Source organism: Brachyhypopomus gauderio, chromosome 5, assembly GCF_052324685.1.
Source record: "Brachyhypopomus gauderio isolate BG-103 chromosome 5, BGAUD_0.2, whole genome shotgun sequence".
NCBI classification, from domain to species: Eukaryota; Metazoa; Chordata; class Actinopteri; order Gymnotiformes; family Hypopomidae; genus Brachyhypopomus; species Brachyhypopomus gauderio.
This window is the reverse complement of record NC_135215.1, coordinates 2668270-2688806: the sequence shown is the minus strand read 5'-3', so window position 1 is coordinate 2688806 and position 20537 is coordinate 2668270. Positions and strand designations below refer to the sequence as shown.

Here is a 20537-nt window from a genome sequence, read left to right as displayed (position 1 = left end):
GAGTTTATGTGGTTTTTGTAGCCAGTGTCTCACTGTAGCTGTCCGAGCTTTCACATATCATTAGCTTAGGATAAACCTTTCAGAAACACACACGGAACCAACATGGGTATGCCCATTAAACATTCAAGTGATAACTATGCTGTTATTATTTCCATGTGCATCTAAAATGGAATAAAGTAGATAGCTATATTAGCTAACGAGCTACCCTGAGTAGCATATGGGCTCAGCAGTTGTGTTTGTGTATTTACCTACTGCAGGTTATTGTACAGTAACATTACATTTGGTGATATTCATACTTCTGTTAACGACCCGAGGGCGTTGTGACAGCTTCCTCTTGATGTAGCAACTTTAATATCCTAATAAAATACCCTGGTACATCCTGAAAAACATTACTTAGGCTTTTAAGTTTAGCTACCATAATGTCTATAGTGTTTGACTGATGTGGTTCTGATGTGTGTCCTGTGTGGTTCAGGTTCTGCTCTTCCAATGTGGTCCTTGCGCCTGGTGGTTCCTCCAATACGCCTGATGTCTGCCTTCATGTGGCGAGTTGTTCAGCAGCAGAAATTAGAGCATTTTAAAAAACTGGAGGAGTATATTGAACTCGTAACAAAGATTGTACCAGAGATTCTGACCAAGAAACAAAAGACGACACTGATCATGGGTCTGAGAGAAAAGGTGAGATTCAAGGATCCAAGTATCTTAATTGATTGAATTATTTGTACATGAAAAGATATAGTGTAAATAAGTGCCCGGTGTGCATACATTATTTTTATATGAGCACGTTCACTCTTGTCACAGGTGATTCTTGAAATGTGCAGACGTGAGGAGTTAACCGACTTGAAGACGGTCGTGATGCGTCTGCACACATTTGACTCCAACAGGGTGAGAATCCTTTCTTATGTCTTTATTTTTGTCAGAGACCTTCTCCAGTTTTTGTCCTCCAGTTTGGTTAGACATGAAAAGTGTTTTTAAAGGTGTCATGGGTTAGCGTACACTCTACACAACAGCCACCTTCGTCATGTACATCCACCTGACACATTATTTTTGCACTGATACACATTGGCTTACATGTCTGACTGAAGCATGACACTTGTAAACATTTTGTGTTTACTGACTAACTGGCACACACATCTAATGTATATGTTATGAGCAGAGGTGTTCACAGCTAAAGAGAATCAAATCTGCCTGTTTTTAATTCAGACTATTGGTTCAGAGATGGACATTTTACAGGGCAAATTGCTGAAGCTAACCAAAATCCTTCTTGAGGACCCCATCAAAAAGAGACAATACTTTCAGGTAAGACCCGACTAGATGTTAGGACGCTTATCTCAGATCTGTTTTGCTTTATTGGGTTCTGAAGCCTGATTTATACTTTACAATTAATATTGTATACAGAAGAAAAGGTAGAGTAACAAATGTTGCTGCATTCATCATTCAGATTAAGGCATCACTACAGCCACACCAAGACACTTGGTTCATGTGTTCATGTGTTGTTGTTAATGTGTTTTGTTGTTATTTATTTGGTTTGTAAATGTGTTAGTAATTGAAAACGGTACCTGTAGATTACATTACTTAACTATATATTCTACCAAATCATTTTTGTTTTTAATTTAATAAAGAGTCACTAGCTGGTGCTTCACTATACAGCACTATACAACATAATAAAATCATGTAAATCACTATACAACTCAATAAAATCAAGTTTCCTGTGGCAGAAAAAATGGACAAGATCTGCTCGGGCAAATTTCTTAATTTAAATCAAATGTTCATTTTGATTGCTGAGAAAGAGGTTGTTAGAAAGTATACAAGAAATGGAAATGGCTTCAGATGAATTCTGACTTCAGCATCTCAAAGCAAGGTTATTTTTGTTGTCTTCTGTCACACTGTGCACATTTCCCCAAGGAGGTATTCCCACGCGATTATGGTCCTGACTTTGACAAAGCACTACAAACCCTGGTTGGCCATTTCCTCTCCAGACTGGAACAACTGTTGCCGGTACCAAACTTCAAACAGGTATTTTAGTTTACTTGTATGTCAACACCATGTCTGTGTAAACACATACTTTTCTATTTACTGGACTAATTTTTCTCTTTTGGATTAATACTATCTGGTTGATTTACAGATTAGTTGGCTTTGGTGGTTTCTTATACCAAGGTCCACTAGGCTATACTTTAGTAACACACAGCTGTGGCAAGCTTTGTCCATAATTGCTGCACTTAGTTAGATGGGTTCCTTAAGAAGAAATGCAAATTGAGAGGGTACTATTTCCTACTTGTAATGGGACCTTTTTTGCTTGTTTTAAAGGCTTCAATTTTGCTAAGTAGTGAATCCGTTGATTGGGAAGATATTTTCCAGTCCAAGTGGGATCATAACTACTCGATACCCTTGTTCAAAAGTGACCATCAAGGATCCTTGGATGGAAATGGTAAGCCATAAGAATAAGCCAGATACACAGTTACATGTGCAGCAGAAATGTTTTTAGGGAAATTGACACTGTTGAATCTATTTTGTTAACAGGCCTCCCATCCACAGTCAAGGACAGGATCATCTCTTGCTTGTCTCTTGCTCCTTTGACCAATCTAGCCTTGCTCAAAGAGAGTAAGGCTGATGACCCCTCCACACCTTCCTTCTGCACTGGGAGAGCATGCCTGAGCAACCAGGATGTAAGCCAGGAGAGTGAGAGTGCTTCTCAACCCTTCCAGAGCTTCACCACGAGTCAAGCAGAGGTCTGCAGTGAGACTGTGGATGTAGAAGAGCCTGATCTGCCCAACTGCAGCACACACGTAAAACAGATCTTAAATGAGAGAGATGCTAAAGAAAGCAATGCCTGCGAAACCAGTGGGGAGATGACGCATGCCTCTCAAAGTGAAAGTGAGGGTGACACAACAGAATGGTGTGAAGAAAGACTCGGTCCGAGCCGTCAACAGTCCGAGTTGATCTCAAATTTAGGTCCAAAGAACGTTGGCAAAAGAGGTGATGAAGCATCTAATGAAGTGACCAGTGTTCCTGTGGCTGTCCCTGGAGAACTGCTTAAAGTGGTGGTACCCAGGGAACTTCTCCCAGTAGTTAAACAGATCCGCCTGCCTTCAGTTTTGCTCACACGCTCCACAAACAATGAACCTATACCGCTTACGTAAGTCTACGAATATGTATGTATGTATATGATTATGATAAACAAAACACATACACATATACACACACACAATCTCTCTCTCTATATATATTGTGCATTATATGATTGCAGTAATTGTGTTTTTTGACAGAACTGTTCCTGATGATTTAAGCTCGAACTCCATTAATTCAAGTGCTTCAGGTACATAAAGAAAATAAATACATAATAAAAAGAATACAAACGTAAATTGTTGCACTCTGCATTTACATTCTTCTCTTGTTCTTCTGTCTATTATAGGAGATGGTTGCAAAGATGGAACACCAACAGCACTGGAGAGCAGGCCGCATGAATGTTCTCAGTGTGAGATGTCCTTTAGGTCACCAGGAGAGCTGATGGCACACACGCAAACCCACACTGCCAGGGGCCCTGACAAATGTCTGCCCTCTAAAATGAACTTTAAAACACATCTCCAGGCTTCTGCGCACCAGGGGCAAACACAGTCTGAGGCAAACTACTCGTGCCCTAGCTGTGACAAGACTTTTAAGTCGATGAGAGCTTGGGCGAGACATCACAGAGAACACCAAGAGAAAACGTTTTATCGGTGCACTGACTGCGGGTCGGAATGCTCAAGCGTGACGTCTTTGGTGATCCACTCTAAGCTCCATAACCACTTGATGTCTGGTGAATTGCCCGGTCCCATGTACAGGTGTGCCGTGTGTGGTAACACGTTCTCAGAGAGGACCCGTTTCACCGATCACATGAAGACGCACGAGGGCCGTAGCCGGGACGCCTGTGCCGATCCGGCCCGGACGGCACAGCCGGCCCGGTCGGCACCTCCGCCCGAACCGGCACCTCCGCCCAAGCGTCCGCCGGGGGAGTGCCGCTTCTGCGGCCAGACGTTTTCCGAAATCGAGCTGCGAAGCCACCTGAAGACCCACCCGGAGTTCCGGCCTCACCAGTGCGACCACTGCGGGAAGTGTTTGGCCACTCTGAGTGGCCTGCTGGCCCACATCTCCAACCACACGGGCGACAAGCCCCACGTCTGCGCGAGCTGCGGCAAGAGGTTCTTCACCCGGTCGACCCTCAAGACGCACACGAGGTTGCATACGAAGGAGAGGTCCTTCTGCTGCTCATACTGCGGCAAGTGCTTCCTCTCCACCGGCAACCTCAACGTCCACGTGCGCATGCACACCGGAGAGAAGCCGTACGTCTGCGAGGAATGCGGGAAGGCCTTCAAGTCTGCCGGCTGCCTCCAGGTGCACCGTCGCTGCCACACCGGAGAAAAGCCGTACCAGTGCGCGGTGTGCGGCAAACGCTTCACCGTGTCGAGCCACCGCTCGGCTCACATGAGGGCGCACACGGGCCTCCGGCCCCACAGCTGCGACATCTGCGGGAAGACGTTTGTGAGGAAAAGTTGCTGGAATGAACACATGCACAAGCACTCCGGCATAAAACCGTTCACGTGTCCCTTGTGCCCAAAGAGTTTTTTACGCCGCACACACTTGAAGAGACACATACAAAGTCACGGCGGTCATCAAGGTGATGTTTATTTAGCACCCAAGAAACACCAGTGAAAATGTTCTGAAAACAAAGATGCTTTCGTACTGAATGGAAAGTTACTGGGAGTTTTTTGGGTTTTTTTTTTTGTTTCTTTGTTTTTGTTCATCATAATCTTTTTAGTTGCTGATTTTGTTGTCAGTTATCACTCTTGCATAGTTTGCCATTAACACTGTAGAACATCGTGACTGACTTTGTTCAATTCTGCCTGATTATTAGAATGATTGCAACAGGTTGCCTTTACCTTTGCATGGATCTTTAGAGCTGCCTGGTCTTCAGAGTGGCCTGTTTATATGCGTTTATCTGATGTATACCAAAATACTTTATAATTAAGATTCTCCCCTATGGCTGTTGTTTGAGGTTATACTCATTGCTGAAGGAATAATGCTTGGTGAAATGTCATACTAACAAAATCGGATTTGTAAATGTATGTTGAACTGTAACTGTTGAAGTATTAAAGATGTAAGAATCTAAGCAACCAGTTCCTTTTTAAATGGGTGTGACCTAATTTCATATTGTGTGTTTTCATTAGTTGAGAATGCAAATAATTTGCCCCAGGGAGTTCTTATCTTGCCATTACAGTAACTACTAAATGCGTCAGCAAGAATGATGAAACACAACTCTGAGGTTCATAGCTCATGATGATAATGCAAGTACAAGATACCAGTGAGGAAACAAAAATATTGATAATGAGTTTAATTTTGAAATAATTACTGTTTTTTTATCTAACCTGATAATAAAACCATGCAATTGGTAATATTTGCACGTAAATAATATTAGCTTTTGCTTTTATTATCAGTAACACGTCCAGTGTTGTGCTTTACTATACCTGATTCTGTGTAGTCATAGAGAGTGGGTTATCTGACGTCACTTCCTGTCTTCGTCTGGTCGCTAACGTCAACGAGAGACGAGTTCGTGTGGGGGGTCGTGTCTCCGTAAGTTATATATTCATTAACGACAGCTTTGAGTAAGTTAATGACCGCGAGGGTCGTCGATTAAAACGCAAATACTTATATAGAAAGTGTGACAAGCTTGCTTGTTGGCTAGCTGGCTAGTTATCTGTCGTGTGACTGTCTTTGAAGCCTGCCCAGGTCTACCTCAGCTAGCTGATGGCTTCTGCATTACAACGGACGACTTGCCAATTAACCTCGTATCATTTACCATATCGATGACTCGAGCTAGCTTGAGTTGCTATACTGCTTGCATTTACTACCTGCTTAGCTGGAATTGGACTCGATAATTGAAAATATATCCATGCGAAACGTAGCTACGTGTGTAAACGGATTTGCGCATGCGCAATCGCTGCTGTCTAAAACCTCAGCACCTCTGAGCGTGTTTACTTCATGTTGTTTACCCACTGCTGTTGTGGTTTAACTCTTTGATCTCTTCCCGTAACCCTAGATGTTGCTATAGAGTTGGCCATCCCCTCTCCCTCTCCTAGACCTCCTCCTCCTCCTCCCTCTCTTCATCCTGATAAGAGCCCAGTGATGTGGCCCCACTGTGCCTTCCTGTCTCAGTACACCCATCATCACCTGGTTGCCTTCCTCCTCACCTTCTTCAGGTAGGGCAAAGGCAGTTTTGTGGACACTAACAGGACTCTTTAGTTGTAGAGAGTGTGTCTTAAGGTAAAACCAGTAATCAATGCTGGTTCAAAATGAAGGCTTTATGAACAATATCAAATTTACCGTCATTTACCATACTTCTTACTTGAAAGCAGTTTTTAAGGGGTTTAGAAGTCAATTCAATGTAGCTTCAATGTATGTTGTATTATATGCTACACTTATGGATTAACAAAAAATACCTGTGTTAGCTAAAGTAAACATAACGTTTTCAGGTGTTGCGTGTAAAAACCTCAATCTTAAAGAAACGTCTTTGCCCTCTGTTTTTCCCATCTTCTGCCTTTCAGTTGTTAGATTTTAACCAGGGTCATACTCAGCAAGCAAGTGTTTTAGCAATGGCTTGGCTTGAAGCGCCTCAGAAAGCTACTAATGTATGGGTGTCTGACCTGCTCCCCAGTCAGTTTCTTTTATTGCAGCCTATTATGATGTAAAACATGGTGAGGCCATTTAAAAAGGAATTTTTTTGTGCTCTAATCTGTACATTCTTCTCTTTGGGGCTACCCTGTCATCGACTGTGTCCGCACACAGCTACGTCTTACTGCACGCTTCGCGTAAGACGTTCAGTAACGTGAAAGTGAGCATCTCGGCACAGTGGACCCCTTCAGTTCAGAATGGCAGCCTGCCCGACTTTGCTCCCGGAGAGGTATGCACACACACAGTGCCTCTCTATGTCTGTGCATGGAGTTGCTAACAACTACAGCAGCTAAGACCAAAATCGTATTTGCTGCAGACCCGTTTTTAGAAAACATAATACTTGCAGCTCTGAACATTGAATCAAACAAGGGGACAAGTATTGAAACAGTGCTGGCTCAGTCATGCATTAATTGGCGTGATGTTGTTTTTTTTTCTCTCCTGGTCTGCGGTACGACAGCTGTGGGAGGAGAACAGGTTGTTTGCAAACGCTGAGGAGGCCACGCTGTTCCTGGGTGCTCTGGACACCATTTTCCTCTTCTCTTACGCCGTGGTACGTAATGCTGAGTGTGACCTGCTACTCGCAGAAGGAGACTGCAGGGGTTTGTTATCAGGGTGATGGTGGTTAGCTGAGCAGAATGGCTAGAAGGCCTTGTATTTTACAGTCACAGGATTTGCGCAAATGTCAAAGTTTAACCAAGAAAGTAGAATGAGTGCTAGCTGTCAGCTGTCGAAAAATAGGTGTAATCAATACCGTAGATAACAAGTTATTAAAAAGTACAAGCCTCTTCTGTCCTTGAATACATTGATATTAACGTGACACTACCCCTCAGGTCACCTTCTGCCAGTCATAAACAAACATGACCTTCATCCCAGATCATTTATCACCTTATTTCATACACAAACAAAGAAAGACAAATAATGTGGCAGATGCAGCCACTGCTGAAACACTCTCATGCGACATTTGGAAATGCACTGTATCTGCTGAATGGTAAACGGACACTAACCAGTCTACAGCAGAGCCCGCTGCGTGTGTTTTTCTTGTGTTTAGCCATTCGGAATGTACGTGTGTATCAGAGCTTTCTCCTTGTGACCCCCCCAAGGGCTTGTACATCAGTGGGGTGATCGGAGACCGCCTGGACCTTCGGTATGTGCTCTCCTTTGGCCTGTGTGGCTCTGCTATTACGGTATGTTCATCAGGTTTTTGTCACCTTCCTGTTCGTTTTTTTTAGACGTGTAAATCATTGACCAAACTGTTATAAGCTGTAATACATGACCGTCGGCAGTGAAGTGATTAAACTACATGTGGCCAAACGACACGCTTATGTAAGAGTGTTTTCTCCGTGTGTCTCTTTCACTCTGCAGGAGTTTGTGTTTGGCACGCTGACAGAATGGCTACACTTGTATAATGTGTATTTCTACTGCTCGCTGTGGGTGTTGAATGGCCTGCTGCAGTCTGCGGTGTGGCCCTGTGTGGTCGCCGTCATGGGCAACTGGTTTGGTAAATCTGGGTGTGTGTCGACTTGAGGTTTACATTGTTTTGCTGTAGCGTCAACAAACCAGACAGGGTTTCCGTGTCGGGTTTTTGACCTATTGTTACAAATTGCTGTTGAGTAGACTTGCACATCTTGGTATTAGAAATTTATAGTTAAAAGTTGTTCTACTACAAACTAGCAGCATGTTTTTGTTCATGTCCCGTCTCGCGTGTAGCAGAATTGTGCCTTGTTCTGCTTGAGTGACTCTGTATGTGTGCTTTGTGTTAGCCGAGGCTTTGTGTTCGGCCTGTGGAGCGCCTGCGCCTCGGTGGGCAATATTCTGGGTGCTTTCCTGGCCTCCAGCGTCCTGAAGTACGGCTACGAGGTGAGTGGGGGGGCTGGAGGTACCCACCAACCCCCGGTGCTCCCCCCTATCTCACGCGGCTGGCTTCAGCTAAGTCTTTCTTAGTCTCAGTTTTCGTTATTTGTGGCGAGACGGGTGCTTTCTCTCCAGCAGCGTCGCCAAGCTCCTGTAAGCTCGTTTCGCGATGCTACCGTCGGAGGAAACCACTTGTGAAAAAGAATAGAAATGTGATGCTTTATGCAGAAAAATGGTTATGGATACTACAGTGAGTGTGTGTGTGTGTTTTCAGTATGCTTTCCTGGTGACATCAGTGGTGCAGTTTGCTGGTGGGGTGGTTGTGTTTTTTGGCCTGCTCACGTCCCCAAAGGAAGTGGGTGAGTAGCAAGAAGACACCTGCCCCATTTCTGCTTCTGTCTACTTTGAAACCTCCTCTGTTCCTTGCAGGCACCACACTTATATGCAGATTATGACAGCTGTTAATCTCCGCTTGGATTTAATTATGAGCATACACCTTTCTTTTGTTTATAACTTCAGTAACAATATTGTACCAATGCTGAGACTTTCACTGTTATTTTAACCAGTCACACTTACACTTGGGTGCTGGTTTTCTTATCCTATTCAGTAAAGGTCACCTCTTATGTAGTCAGTGAGCTATTTCTCCACTGTATGTAATTGACTTTACGTCTTATATCTTATGTTTGAGTTAATAACATTCTGCATGTGTTAGATTTAAAAGTGCATTTGTCTGTGTGTCTTTCTCAGGTCTGTGCGAAGGCTCTGAAACAGGTCTGAGATCAGTGGAAAAAGACACCGACAGCCACCGACCACTCATGAGCGACGAGGAGGACAACGGTGAAGACGTGGCGTGCGACGGGGGATACTACTCCATACAACAGCAGGACGAAGAGCCCGAGCCCCACGCCAAAGCCGTCGGCTTCTGCCAGGCCTTCTGCCTGCCCGGAGTCATCCCCGTGAGTTGCCCCGCAAACCCGGAGCGCCCCACGGCACCCCGGGGCGCGTCACTCCGTGATTGGCCGTGTCTGTAAGCGCTGGCGGTAACCGTCCGCTCTGTCCCTGCATGGCCAGTACTCCCTGGCGTACGCTTGCCTCAAACTGGTGAACTACTCCTTCTTCTTCTGGCTACCCTTCTACCTGAGCAACAACTTCGACTGGAAAGAGGCTGAGGCGGACCGGCTGTCCGTGTGGTACGACGTGGGAGGGATCGTTGGTGAGTGAGGCTCCATATGCCCAGGAAAGCCTTGGGGTATTGCTGAGTATAAAGCAGGCTGTTAATAATAAATCCAGCACTCTGTTTAAGGTCCGTTCTTAGATGGTTTTATAACGAGAAGAAAATTGCGGCATTTGTTGATGAGGATTCAGTCTCAAAAATATGCCGAAAGCATTCCTAGCGTTCTTTCCGCCCTGTCGGTTGGACTTTGGGATGAGATTATAATCTGCAGTTTGATACTCCCTCTCTCTCTCTCTCTGTCCCTCTCTATCTCTGCCCTCTCTCTCTCTCTGTCCCTCTCTCTCTCTCTGCCCTCTCTCAGGGGGAACCGTGCAGGGTCTGATCTCCGACTTCCTGGGGAAGAGGGCGCCTGTGCTGTGCGTCAGTCTGCTGCTAGCAATGGGAGCTTTGGTGGGATACAGTCGTGAGTACAAGCTGAAAGTCGTAAAAGACGTCGTAGCCGCGTGTTAAAAGTGTACGTGTTCGTAAACGTCATTAATGTTCTCTGTACGTCTTTCCTTCTCAAGACTCTTCAAAAGACCAAGTGGTGAATGGAGTCCTTCTAGCAGTTACTGGTGAGATACAGCTGAAGCTTTCGATTATTCGGCCTTTCCCACTGAACAGAAGCAGTACCTCACTATACAACAGGGTCCTAGGGAGGGTTATTTCAGCCAGTTTACTTTAAGCATCATCCTATTCAAGCAAGTAAAAATAAATATACATCTATATTTATACAAATATACTTATAGACCACTCCAAAATGTAATCTGTACATATATCACTGCTATTCATTTCTAGTGTCTGTAGATTTCCAACACAGGGACTTATTTTACTTGACGAGGTACTGATCAGGCGACAACCGGAAGTAATTCCAATTCATGTAAATGACTAAGTAATGTTAATGTCTCATGGAGAGCATGGAGTATAACCTTAGAGCAGTATGAAGAGAGAAAAAGAAATCATGTGTGTGTTACGTTGTATGAGTGGCAGTATGATTTAGGCGTGTAGACCTGATGTAGTTAAAACCCTTCTGTGTTCCCCTTTATATCATAGTCTGTTGTCTCTTCACCTCAGGTTTCCTCATTGGCGGTCCGTCTAATATGATAAGCTCGGCAATCTCGGCCGACCTGGGCAGGCAGGAAGCTCTACAGATGAGCCAGGAGGCCTTGGCCACGGTTACTGGTATAGTGGATGGAACGGGCAGCATCGGGGCTGCCGGGGGACAGGTGGGTCTCAGACCGGTTCCCTGGACTTGGTAGTGATCCCAGTCTTGGGCTAAATTGTGGTGCCAGTGCTATCGCAGTCCAGTCACTGGAAATTACTTTGAGTCTAGGATTAGTCTTTTAGTCTTGATCTGTGGCTAGAAAAATACCAAGTGACTGGAGTGGACTTGCTATGCTAACCATAGCATTACAGCTAGAAGGCTGAAATTTTTTTGTATGTTTAGAAACTTGTATACTTGTAATTTATGTACACTCTGGTGCTGTAAGTTGTGTTGTGTCAATAGAAAAAATTCACCTTTTGACATTTTCACCTGTCATTATCTCATGGATGGAGTAGAAGAAGGCTGAACTATGTTTTATGTTTCAAAGTACTTCCAGTGGCAATATTGAAGTAATAATTAAGTTGCCTGAACAATATTAAATATTGTTACAAACTATTAAATAAACTAAATGTCTGTCTGCCCTCTCCCCCCCCTTTGCAGTATCTGGTTTCTCTGATTGAGAGTAAATTAGGGTGGATGTGGGTCTTCTATTTCTTCATACTCATGGTAAGTCATCGACCCACCCGTCCGACTAACGTTCAGCCTGGTGGTCGAGGGACCTGCTGATGTTTAACTCTTGTCTTGTCTCCACAGACAGGGCTCAGCATAACCTTCATCATTCCTCTCATCATTAGTGAGCTGCGATCCATGTGCAGGGACAGACAAGCCAGGACACACCAGCTCTGAGACATTAGCTTCTCGCACTTGGGGTTAGTAACGGAGAAGATGGACGTTTGCCCCATATGACACTCTTGGTTCAGCCTCTCCGCTGGTTACTTTTTAGGTTTTTAAAATTCATTAAGTTAAAATTGTGTAGTTAGAGGTCGATGTTATCTTAATAGCAGCAGTTGGCCACAGGTTAATGTCATTTGTGGGCTTAACAAATTGGCATTGACAATCAGCTCAACCAATCTATTGCCATTAGAGATGTGCGTTGAATGTTTTCACACAATTTCACAATTCTCACGCAAGATCAAGTTCATTTAATGCATGCGTATGTGTTCGAAGCGACAGCAGTTCAGCAGTTAATTACCAAGGTTAATGCCACAGGTGCTGATGTCCTTGAGGACTAGGTGTCCTGATTCAGAGTCAGCAGCCATCTTGTATAGCGGGACATCTTGTTTCCCACCTCCCATTTGGCTCAGAGGATCAGGCAGTATAAATCAAACTGCATCAGCAACATTGTTATTTTGCTTTTGTATCCCATGGTTTCTAGCGCTCACTTTTACACAGCGAAGGCCTGCAAATCTCCCAGTTGATGTGCAGAAAAGGAAAACTCTTCTTTATAAACAGGCACAATTCTTTGGATTAAAAGCATTTGGGAATGATCTCTGCCTTATGTATTGATGTCAGTGCCTTTATTGAGGCCCGAGTTTTGATCCTAGAGTGACTCGTTGTTTTGGCTTTTCTCCAAAAAGACAATTAGACAACCATATTTAAAGCCTTTCATTAACCCCATTCTGCGCTAGGCTGCCCTAATATAAACTACATGTAGAGATAAATAAATGAAGTAGAAAATTTGTTGTTCATGCTTTTTAAGTTTGATATTTATTTCTTTTTTTAAATACCAAATCGAATTTACTGGCTGCTGTGAGGGGCAGGACCCTCGTGTACTGTGGTTGGTATGTGCATATTGAGATGCACTGTCAGTCATTCCGTGTTTTTGCTGGGGTAGCTGTGTCTTCGTATGGGTAGGAAAAAGGAACTGGAACTTTCTGTGGTGCTTTTGGGAGCTGCTCAAAACGGGAATTAATTCATTTTTAATGTTTTTTTTAAGCATTGTAGTGATGTTCTGTTAGGGATTTGGATGTGTATATTGGCTTCATAAGTGAAGTGGCATTATTAAAAGAGGCCCTCATCATAAATGTACTTCTATAAGTGTTCTGTTTCCCAGGAAGCTGTACTACACCAGAATCTTTCCAAAATTGCTTGTATGTATGTCTGGGCGAATAAGACTCTAAGTAACTGCATTGTACTGTAGTAAAAGATATAGACATATTCAAAATTGTAGTGAAGCAGTTTCCAGGGAAACAGGAAGTTTTGGATGTGGGTCCTTCATCAGCTTTGCAAGCTGTGTGTGTATCTGTGCACGCAAACACATATATTACGTGTGCGAGTGTGTGTGTGTGTGTGTACGTGTGTACATGTACCATCTTATAACTGACAACACTGTCAAACCAGATCTAGACAAACACTCATGCTTCTAAATTTGTTCACGTTTACATTTAAAAATCCTGGACTGAATGTTGAATGATGGTATGAACAGTTGAACTAATGCACACTAAACCTTTTTCTTTGCTAAAGAAAACACTATTATATAATACAAACATTTAGTCTTGTAATTAAGAAGGAAAATTTATATTGAACTTGATTGCAAAAGTATAATGTTGAAATCAAGCTCAGGTTCTTTTCTGGTTGATGCGACACAAGGCTGCTTAGCTGGTTTTAATGTCCTTCATTTCAAGTAATGTTAAGGGAATGTTTCCATTTTCTGTGGTGTATTTTTATGTGGAAGCTCACATTTTATGTGAATGATTCACACAGGCACTTTAGAAAGAAAGGCGTTTATCTCAAACTTATATTACTTCTTATATAATTTACCAGGACAACTGTAAGTGATTTTGTAAGTGATTTTTTTACTCATTAAATTGGATTTATCTGTTACTTCAATGTAATTGTGTTTTCTTTTACAAATAGAATACTTGTATATCTCATGCCTCTGTTTTCTGGAGTAAACTGCTCTTTAATATTCAAAGTTATATTAAAAGACAATATACTGATGTTCTTTTAACCTTATTCTCTCATGTTTCCTCCCTTTTAAAACATGGCAGATGTGCCGCAATTCACATTATGAACAGAAGGTGGTGCCATTGCGCTAATATCGTAACATCTTACTGTTGCCAGTTCAAAGCATGAGGTTTTTCTTATACTTTTATGTTTATTTGTAAGACAGCAGAGACCAACTTTTACTGTATATTAAAAATAATCATCAGATATATTGATACCCATGAATATCTTTTATTATCACTTCTGATTTTAAAATAGCAACATATTCATGTTAGAAATAACAGTGCACCCAGGAACTGGTAGAATTACATGCCAGAATTGATAGTAAGAACAAGGAAAAACAAACACATGCACTCCCATATAACAAAGCACAATTAAATTACTGTTTTTTAAAAGGCATACAAGGCTACCTTTCACTAATGCATATAAAGCATTACACTACTATCTTGATATACCTGTGATCAGTAAGGATGTGGTGTTTAGAAGTTACCAAGTGTGGGTTGTGACCTGGTTTCCTCTAAAACTGCATACAGCGTTTATTAAGCCATTTAGGTGATTTTTATCCGTTTAATTTTTTCCTTTTATTTTGGCAGGCCAAAGGCAGATTGGTTGGTCATACACAGTTACTTTAATTGAAAATAAAAATCTGTCATTACAAAGAGTGAAAGTTCTCACATGTCAAGATCTTGTAATGCAGCTCTCCCACATAACTAAGAACTGTAATACATTATATTTGTAATAGTGCAAAGCTAGTACAGTTAGTAATATCGAGGGATAATTAACCCTAAAACAGAATGATATTACAATAAGTTAAAAATATAATTTTTAAATGTTGTTTTGAACACAATAAAACAGGTGCAATGAAAATGCAAACAGAAATGCGCATACACAAACTCAAAAATCCTAATAACCTTGCAAGTCATTTCAAAGAAGTGAGGTGACATGAGGTTTATGTAAACCTGCAGTGTATTTCTGTTCATTTACTTGTTTTCAAAAACTTGGCAGAAAACTAACTAACTCCACAGGGCCTGGACACAGAGATGGTGGAGCATGATTCTGAGTCATGTAGATGCAGACAGTGGGAGGTTCTGAACACAGTGCATTCATCTGATCACAACTCCTTGGATTCAGTCCACAAGACTTTGACCCTCTGCACACTCTATTAATATAGACCCTTCCCCCCACTGTTCTGCTTATTTCTGGGAAAGAGAGAGAGAGAGAGAGAGAGAGAGAGAGAGAGAGAGAGAGAGAGAGAGAGAGAGAGAGAGAGAGAGAGAGAGAGAGAGAGCAAGATGACAAAGACTCTAATTCCCAAAAGACTTCGGCTTCCTCTGATTTGTGAAATATTCCAAGAGGCCTTTAAGAGGTGTGTGGGGTAGCTGTTTTAACCCTACACACTCATCCACCAACTCTGCATCTATGGGCTGGTTTGTCTTTCTTCCTAATAACGAAGTCAGCCTTGTCGATTCTGACATTGTTTTTGTGAGGTAGATGGACCGAATGGCTAATCATTCAAAAAATGTTTACCAAAGAAAAAAATAATCCCATCTGATCTGCTCTAGGTTACCTAGGTTGCTTACAGACAAATGTGTTTTAACGTAAAATGGAAGGAAACTGCCACTGCTCTACGAGACCTGACGTGTGTAGTGTGAAATATACAAGCTGCTTAATGAGTGGCTTTGCCCCCCCCCCCGTCACCAGTCGAATCGGCCCTCTCGGTCGCTGATGGCTTTAGACAAATCGTAGAGCAATTCTTTGGTCAATTTCTTCAGCTGCCTTTACAATTGTACGATTTGTCAAAAATAGAACACAATGACACGGACAACCACATGTACGACACGAGCACACTGCAAACAAACGGTACAGCAATAGAAAAAAAAAGGATAGCAGAAAATATTTCCCTGCCTTCTACATGCTGAGCATGACGTTATAGGTATGTTATACAACAATTCTCTGTTCGGTTCTACACCATTAAATTCATTTAAAATGCTACATTCCCTTCATATAGAAAAGTGTCATGTTCAAAATAAAAAAGCCACTATACTGGACTTTGAAAATGCTACATAATTAAAACGGCCAAACAAACGCATATAATTACCAGTATCAGGTAATCAGGTAATACAGTATATCTAAGGTAGCATGTTTTAAAGTGATACTACTGCTAACACGTACATCTTCTATACAACTTCAATTTTGATCTTTTGGCATGACCAAGAGATACACAGAAATGACATTTTAACATTTAAAGACAGTTGTAATTTACTGGTCCAATACTAATGGATGTCTGAGTTGCCTAGACTGTGAACTATGGGAGGGCTGGTAAACGCCTTCCACACTATGAGGAACAAAAGACTTAATAAATTTCTCGCTGTCTCACCGTCTTGGTCTGATAGTGAAGGCATTAAAAATAGTCTGGATAGCATTTAACCAATCCAATTATAATAAGTAATTGGTAAAGAAAATTGGTACAGCTGCATTATTTTTGGATTTGGCGCTGCATGGTACCTCACAGACTTGACTAGAGATACATAGCTTGTCTCTTATCAACTTGTGTTGCTGAAACAAGAATTTTGCTACTTGAGGGGTTTCCAGAGGGCAGAAACTGCAGGATTTCTGAGAGTAGAATGTCACAGTCTTGGTGTTGAGGTAAGAAGACTCGTTCATAACTCATTCATAGATCATTTTTGTGACCAATTTTTTGTTAAGTGAATGAAACAGGGTTATGGCTCAGGTATTCTAGTGCACTGAGTGTACCTTTTCATAAAATGTTCTCCTGTGCTCTAAGTAATATTCTCTAACAAAAAAAATACAGAAGTAGAAATTAGCATGAAAATAGTATTTGTTTATAGAATATAATCTTTAAGGCTCTACACCCTTATTAAATTTAAAGTTTGGTTTCGCCATGTCACTAAAGCACATATACCTTTAAATTGTGGATACTGGTGGTCAGCCTTCACCATCTAAACCTGGGGGGGGGGGGGGGGGGGGGGGGGGGGGGTGTCATGGTTTGATCCCTGCAATTTTTTATACAGAGGAGAATTTTTAAACCAGAGACATGAGACTCTGTAGAAAAGATCCAGACCCAGTCTGCTAGCATGTGGAGTAGACATGACATTTGAACCATGGGTGAGTTGGTTGTAACCAACTAGTTTTGTAAGAAGTTTTAGTCTTCAGTGAAATTGTTCTTTTTTGGAGTGCATTTTTGTACCTTCACAGTATGTTGCTAGATGTTTGTTTTTTTTATAAAGAATATAGTTTGTGAATGTTTAAGCTTAGTTGGACTGTTTCTGTGCTTAGAATTTTGAGATTAGCCAAATTTTCATAATCTTTCGGAAAAAGCTACAATTGCAGGTATTGTATGTACATTTATATACACAGTGAGGATGCGAGTCTCTTCAACGGCATAAGGCACTGATCTCAGTTTACTGCCTCTGTCCTTACTGCCTTGATCCTTTTACTGTCTCGATTCTTTCTGATGAAGAAACTTCCTCTTCTTCACAGCGAAGAAATCTAAAAACAAGAAAATGTAAAAAAAAAAAAAAAATGTATGTTACAACTGACATTCTCTTTCAGGACCGCAGGCCCCTAGACAGTCCACACTTTTGTTCTGTCTTAGTGCATGACACATTTGAACCGAACCAGAAACGTTCTACAGCTCCTAATTAAGGGGCCGAAGAGTTTGTAGTTGGAAGAGAAAAACTGTGGACTGTCTGGGGTACCCCAAGGCCTGTAGCGAAAGCCTCTGAGGTGAATCATCAGAGAGCATCAAAGCACAAGAGTAACTGTTTGAGAGTCAGTGATAGGCCTGGTGAATATAAATCACCACTGCACCACCTCATTCATTTAGACTCTCCTGCGTACAGACGCGTACACCTGTTAAGCGTGCCTGCTCCCTCACCTGGGATGGTGGCCTGCCGGCGTTTGAGCCCCAGCGGAGCTGGCTCTCTCTTCTCCAGCCTGGTTCCTCTGTACACTCCTCTGGCCCTGACCTCCAGGTATTCCTCCCCGTCCGTGGCCGCCGAGGAGCAGCCCGAGGCTTCGCCGGCGTCCCCCGCCGGCTCCAACCTGCGCTGGGCCGCGCCCGCCCTCACCACGCAGCTACGGTAGAACGCCGGTACGTCCTGGCATGGCAGTTCCTCCCACTCCATGGGGCCGGGGACCGGGCGGTCCCTCTGGAAGTCAAAGTTCCAGCGCTGCTTGGCTACCTCCACGCTCTTGCCCAGCAGCTTCTGAAAGTCCTGGTGGAGCTGCACGTGGTCCACGGGGCCGAACAGACTGCGTCGCACGGCTGCGGCCGGCGGCTTGCCGTCCTCCTCTGGCCCCTCCAGTTCTGCGTGGTCACACTGTGACGAGGTTACAGCCATCGTCCTGCACAGAGGAAGAGAGATGGTGAGGTCCGTACAAATTCCCTTTCCTCATTTTGCGAACACCAGCTACCACTGAAGTGCAGGGTTTTACGCTTAAAAGTAAAAGTTGACACAATGTCACTCGTCCGTTATTCTAATATAAGTGTTTGTCAATAACATTTGTAAATGTAATTTATGCTATGGCACAATTCCATTTGTACATGTAACTGGTGAAATGTCTCATGTCACGGTGCACATGCACCCAGCCCAAGGGACACGCCCACTACCAAACCCCTCCCCGTTTCCAATACCTTGATAATTGATTGCCTACACCTGTCCCTCGTTTGACGTTTCGTTTCCTCCTCTTATTTAAACCCACAGGAACGCTCGTGCAGCGCTAAGCACCGTTTCCTCGCGGTTGCTTCCGCAACACAAATTACTTTATATGCTTTATTGTCCGGGAACGTGTGTCTGAAATACCAAACAGGTCTGTTGTTGCCTTTGCAGACTTCCTAGACGAGACAGAAAATGCTCTGCACGCGTTTACCTCCCTGTGATGAATTATTGCCGCCAGATCAACTGTAAAATGCTTATCAGTGAACTAAGAAACCGCCCCTAAACCTGTGGCAGTTTAAAAGGGAGGAAAAGGGGGTAGCGCGAGCACGCTGCACGCACGCTGCCAGGAAGCCGCTTACACTTGTTAACTGAAGCGTGATGAAGCAGCCCGGGGACAAGACACCTCTGCGTGCAGCAGACAGGTTTAGGCTGCAATGCATTTGAAAAAAGAGACATTTTCAGCTCTAAATTTGAAGCAGAACGGACCACACACGAAATAGCCTGTTCAAATTCGTCATATTTAATGTTCAGGAACGTGCAGGAATTGTATTAACTGCGTCCTTGGTCGATAAAAAAGGCGAGCATATCACTTTCCCCTCGACACGCCGTTAGCGAGGCAGAAGAATGCACTCGGGAGAAAGTTGTTTGCGTCCAAAAGTGGGCGCGGCGTGCATATCAAATTACTACAAGCGGAGCCCGCACACACCCTCGTAAACACCGTAGCCTGCTTTCACACTCGAGAGCGCCCTGTCCTACATCCGCGGAACAAACAAAAAACAACCCCAAGTCGAAAACACATTTAACGCGTGCCCTCCACACTAAGAGCTGGACGCAGCGTGTATTTCTGCAGCGCAGGACTGTCTAGTCCCGCGAACGCGCGCGCCCCAGCGCCGAACGCTCGGATGACGCATTTCAAATTGACCACGAGCGCCGATGACGTGCAAAAATAACGATAACGACCTTATACGAAAGAGTCCGCAGTCGCCACGCACTGGTGCCGTACGCTCGCACGAAGCGCGAACGAAACTCGGTGATGACAAAAATAATAAACACTTTTTTCTTACTACAAACACAAGAGGCACTTACCCACCTCACTCGAAACCGCTGACTGAACGTACGCCACGGAAGAAAGTCCCAAAATGGTGAAGTAACGCCGAGTGTTTTGTGAGAGGAAAAATGTGAAAACTAGGGCTGGCTATCCGGCTAGCTGTCACAGTTAGAAGCGAGAGATGCCAACTACACTCACGTCGCCTGCGCACTCCCCTCATCTGTGACTTGTTTGTTATGGATCTTAGTGGGTTAGGGACGTCCCACAGTAAAAGTCAGTCACGTGACCACGCTCACAACAACACGTCTCGTCCAGGCTCGGTGTCTGACGCCTAAAAGCTTCGTTTTATACTTATAAACTAACTATAAAAGCAGTATATAACTTTTAAAAACAGTGCTTGGGTCACTAGCATCAGCAACATAAAAAAAAAACACTCAACCACAGTAACAGTTTTAAAAAGTATCTAAAATATTGGTATGTCGGGGTGTGGCGCACGAATACGTTTTACAAGATGAAAGCAAATTTCCACGCTCGCCTTGTTTTCCTCTGAATTTTAATGCTGGTTTTTATTTCGCGCCAGAATAAGTAGGTCAAATCTTTTTGGCAAGCTGAGCTGCCGTGCCCCCTTTCCCCTCCGCCTGACACATTTTCGTGTTTCGCTTGCGTCACGTTTCGCTCTGGGACGGTAGTCCAGGCGTCCAGGTCACGTTGACGTGCAACGTGACCTGCAGGGGCCTCACGCTCCATTTTGCCCCTCCGCGTTTCCCGCAATTTCCAGGATTGTTTTTCGTTTAACCTGGGACAATAGCTAGACCCAGACACAGTTTTAATATTATGCTGAGTGCACGGCTAAATACATTTAAAAATAGAGTTTTTTATATATTTAAATAATTCAATATGTATTTCTGTCGATAGCGCGCATTTTATTATTTGGGCTTCCTCAAAAATGTCTCCTGTATCCCTTGAATGTGAACACATTATTTGATATTT

General features: G+C 43.3%; 3 protein-coding genes across 5 annotated transcripts; 2 read left to right on the top strand and 1 right to left on the bottom strand.

The window, feature by feature from the left end:
- LOC143514073 (uncharacterized) lies at positions 1–5133 on the top strand. Its single transcript, XM_077004853.1, has 9 exons — positions 1–106; positions 473–675; positions 799–882; positions 1201–1296; positions 1903–2013; positions 2305–2425; positions 2518–3133; positions 3264–3313; positions 3410–5133. The coding sequence occupies exons 1-9, from the start codon at positions 103–105 to the stop codon at positions 4684–4686; spliced, it is 2562 nt and encodes an 853-aa protein (XP_076860968.1). The 5' UTR covers positions 1–102; the 3' UTR covers positions 4687–5133.
- Positions 5134–5457: 324 nt separating this feature from the next.
- On the top strand, positions 5458–13810 carry slc37a3 (solute carrier family 37 member 3). Of its 2 annotated transcripts, XM_077004849.1 has the most exons (15): positions 5458–5604; positions 6071–6230; positions 6817–6931; positions 7160–7252; positions 7803–7886; positions 8065–8210; positions 8463–8559; positions 8828–8912; positions 9301–9509; positions 9625–9766; positions 10089–10190; positions 10294–10341; positions 10841–10992; positions 11472–11537; positions 11625–13810. In XM_077004849.1, the coding sequence occupies exons 2-15, from the start codon at positions 6157–6159 to the stop codon at positions 11715–11717; spliced, it is 1506 nt and encodes a 501-aa protein (XP_076860964.1). In that variant the 5' UTR covers positions 5458–5604; positions 6071–6156; the 3' UTR covers positions 11718–13810. The 2 variants fall into 2 exon arrangements, with proteins under 2 accessions (XP_076860964.1, XP_076860965.1); XM_077004850.1 differs by lacking the exons at positions 8065–8210; positions 8463–8559.
- Positions 13811–14032: 222 nt separating this feature from the next.
- cdkn1d (cyclin-dependent kinase inhibitor 1D) lies at positions 14033–19795 on the bottom strand. Of its 2 annotated transcripts, none has more exons than XM_077004851.1 (3): positions 19586–19795; positions 17716–18185; positions 14033–17327 (listed from the first exon to the last, which is right to left on the bottom strand). In XM_077004851.1, exons 2-3 carry the CDS (start codon positions 18179–18181, stop codon positions 17272–17274), a joined length of 522 nt encoding a protein of 173 aa, XP_076860966.1. In that variant the 5' UTR covers positions 18182–18185; positions 19586–19795; the 3' UTR covers positions 14033–17271. The 2 variants fall into 2 exon arrangements, with proteins under 2 accessions (XP_076860966.1, XP_076860967.1); XM_077004852.1 differs by having other exon boundaries at positions 19590–19795.
- Between the last annotated feature and the right edge of the window lie 742 nt (positions 19796–20537).